Genomic DNA, 3,702 nt, shown 5'->3' with positions numbered 1-3,702 from the left:
GTTGATAGTTTATATAACGAATATAACTTTTGCCTTTTATCAAAGCTGGAAAGTGGATCACAAGATATAATTAGGTGCAAACAATAATTACAATTCAATCAATACAATTCTCGTGATTGGTCAATTTAAAATGTAATAAATCATTATGACTAATTAAATGTAAAACAATCAAGGGTAAATTACACTAATAATCACCTAACTATTAGTAAATTTCTTTTTAGTCATCCAATTATAAAAAGTTAAAAATGATCATATGATTATCCAATTTTATTTATTTTTTGGTTACCAGTTAGCTAACTTAAAAATGAAAATACTCAAAAATTCAAGATAGTTGAGTGAACAAAGAAGACAAAATTAAATTGTCGAGTGATCATTTTATAACTTTTTATAGTTGAGTGATTATTAGTGCAATTTAGACAACAATTAAAAAGTCAAAGTGAACAAGTTGGTGATGATAAAAGCTTACATCAATCTCCAGTCCAAGAAAGCAGGGAAGTAAAAAGAGATGTTTAATGTAAAGGTTGAATGGTTGGTTTCAAAGCATTGATTATGACTGTTAGATGACGCCACCAACTAAACCAAACCCTTTTTAACTTCGTATTGGCTTCACCTTGACTATTAGCTTAACACTTTTCACTTCCACAACTCTCCCATCATCCATGTAGCTGAACAAACACACTTGAATGGTGACCATTTCGCTAATCTTAATACTTTTTAATGGTCATACAATTTCAAAGCAATATGGATCAACCATTACTCCCCAAAATACGCCAATCCACCCCGCCACATCTCATCACCAATGATGCCATCATCCCTATCATCCCAACACCAAGTACTTCCTATGTTAATCTCCTTGCCAACTTGAAAAACCACAAAACCAGACTCACCCGTCGTTCACACTCGGCACCCTCCGTTTTCACCGACGTTAGGGAACCATTTCAAGGCCGAAAACCGTCCGAGAAATCGGCTCCTTTCATCGTTCGTCAAGCCTTCATTTGGCTCATCATATACATATTAACCGGTATACTAATGTTTTTAACTAGTGAAAGTTTCAAAGGCACCGAAACTTTCAAACCCGTGGATGCTTTATACTTCATGGTGGTCACGCTATGCACAATTGGATATGGTGATATCGTCCCCAACTCAGCATTCACTAAGCTTTTCACTTGTTTCTTCATACTAATCGGCTTTGGATTCATTGATATATTACTCAACGGATTAGTTACTTACATTTGTGACCGACAAGAATCGGTTCTTTTAAGCGCGGTTGATGAGAATCAATTCAACACAATGGTTCAAACATACATGATAGATAAAGCCAAAGGAAGAATGAGAATCCGAATGAAAGTAAGCTTAGCATTAGTAGTCGTCGTTGGGTGCATCGCCATCGGCACGGTAGCCGTCCATTTTTTGGAAAATTTGGATTGGGTTAATAGCTTTTATCTCGCTGTTACATCAGTGACAACCGTTGGTTATGGTGATTTTTCTTTTGAAACGTTAATGGGGAGGTGTTTTGCTGTTCTGTGGTTGCTTGTAAGCACGTTAGCTGTTGCGAGGGCTTTCCTTTACTTAACTGAGTTGAGGATTGAGAAAAGAAATAGAAAAATTGCGAAATGGGTTCTTCAGAAGAAGATGACACTAGGAGATTTGGTTGCTGCAGACCTCGACAATGATGGATCCGTTAGGTATTGGCTTCTCATCGTTCCCATATCTACTTTGTATTTCAAACATCCTTACTACTTCAAAGATGAACATGTTATATTCAAGTATGATTTTCCAATATAGAAATATTCAATTTTTTAAAACTTTTCCATGTAATTGGAGATACAAATAGTTTAGATGAATGTAGGGGTTAGATCAATTTAGTCCTTCTAATATTAAATGAATCAATTTAGTCTTTTTACTATCAAAAAAATCAAATAAGGTCAAACTGAAATAGAGTTAACATTTATAGTTTAAAAAATATCATCCTATGTCTAACAGAGTTAATATTTTTAAAGTTTTAATGGTCCTGTAAATGAAATATAATTCCGTTGCAAATTGGACTTACTTGATTCTTTTTAATAGTACAGAGACTAGATTGATCCAGAGATGGATATTTTAACTCAAACACTTATTTTGAAGTTTCTAATTTCTATGATGTTAAAGCATCATAAATGATACAACATTAACCATCTGAGCATCATGACACCTCTTTGATCATGGTATTTACTAATTTTGTGATATTTAATGAATGTAAATTAAAGCCTTTTAGTTCTGTATTTGTTGCAGTAAATCTGAATTTATAATCTACAAACTTAAGGAGATGGGGAAAATTGCAGAGAAAGACGTTCTGCAGATCTGTGACCAGTTTGATGCACTAGACAATAGCAATTGTGGGAAAATTACAGTTGCTGATCTCATGGATAGTAGCTAACTATTTGGTGTAAGATTCGGTTAAGGCTATGCATCCGATCCCGACCTTTTTCAAATATTTGGAGGATCATTCGTACATAAATGTTAAAAAGAAAAAGAAAAATGAAGAGTCGAAAAAGAAAAAGAAAAATGAAGAGTCGAAGCAGTATATACAGACTACAATGATGTTCCATTAAGGAGGAACCATATCTTGCAATGGAGAGAGCCTAATTGCACAAAAGCAGAACCACAAGATTCTGTGATCATTTTCAGCTTGTAAAAAAGGCAAGCAGATAGTGTTGCAAGCGGGATGTTAGACAATAGTAAATTTGAGCAATTCTTTGCAAATTATAACAAAGGGATTCTTACTATTTTATTTTTTATTTTTTTTGCTTGTATTTTTATTTATTGTACTCAAGCAATGGGGTTGCCCTTGAGAAAAAGACAATGACCCGAGATAGATCGACAATCATCCGAACAAAACCTACTAAGCTAAGATCTTTGGATGCCTTGAATAACAACCCATGATTGAGGGTAGTGTTAGAGTAGTAGCAGTTGAGTAGTTAGCCAGTTAAAGAAAGGTTAAAGAAGTTAGCAGATAGTTACAAAAGTTAGTTAGAGCCTTTAATATCATGTGTATAAATACAAACCTTAATGAGCTTTGTAAGCAAGATCATGATTAAACAAATCTTCTCTTCATAATTATTTACTTGTTTAGTATTTCATGGTATAGTCAAACATGGTATCAAAATTCTTTATCCTCACGGATTGATCCTACGAAGAACTGTTCATATTGTTTACCAGCTCAACTATGACTTTCACTGTTGCCCCAGCAATGGCTTCTGTTTTCACTGATGGTGTCTTTGATAGTCGTTTCTTTTTAACCAAGAAGATTAATATACATCTTGATGATTCTAATTACTTGCTATAGAGACAACAAGTGCTTCTTGCCATCAAGACTCACAAGTTGCAATAATTTCTTGATGATCAGACGATTCCTCCTCCCACACTTGTTCCTGATGATGGTAGTGTTCTTCATGAAAACCCAAACTTTGCTCGATATGAACAACAAGACAGTGCACCTGCTTCTTGGCTTCTATCTTCCGTCAGTCAGAGTGTTCTTCCTCACCTCATATGTATGGATTCGAGTTCTCAAATCTAGAATACACTTGTTACCATTTATGGCAGCAAAAATACGTCTAGGTTAATGTTTTATAGACGTGCTCTTCATTCTCAACGAAAGGGATCACGTATCGATAAAGGATTTCTTGATGAAAATAAAGAACTATTGTGATAATCTTACAAGAT

General features: G+C 34.4%; 1 protein-coding gene across 2 annotated transcripts; it reads left to right on the top strand.

The window, feature by feature from the left end:
• The first annotated feature begins 618 nt into the window (after positions 1–618).
• LOC108454852 (two-pore potassium channel 3-like) lies at positions 619–3,082 on the top strand. 2 transcript variants are annotated; one of them, XM_017753455.2, is made up of 2 exons: positions 619–1,685; positions 2,272–3,082. In XM_017753455.2, exons 1-2 carry the CDS (start codon positions 718–720, stop codon positions 2,414–2,416), a joined length of 1,113 nt encoding a protein of 370 aa, XP_017608944.1. In that variant the 5' UTR covers positions 619–717; the 3' UTR covers positions 2,417–3,082. The 2 variants fall into 2 exon arrangements, with proteins under 2 accessions (XP_017608944.1, XP_052874674.1); XM_053018714.1 differs by having other exon boundaries at positions 2,255–3,082.
• The last annotated feature ends 620 nt before the right edge of the window (positions 3,083–3,702 follow it).

This window comes from Gossypium arboreum, chromosome 9 (assembly GCF_025698485.1).
Source record: "Gossypium arboreum isolate Shixiya-1 chromosome 9, ASM2569848v2, whole genome shotgun sequence".
Classification (NCBI taxonomy): Eukaryota; Viridiplantae; Streptophyta; class Magnoliopsida; order Malvales; family Malvaceae; genus Gossypium; species Gossypium arboreum.
The sequence above is the reverse complement of the archived record's forward strand: the minus strand, read 5'-3'. Positions and strand labels throughout refer to the sequence as shown.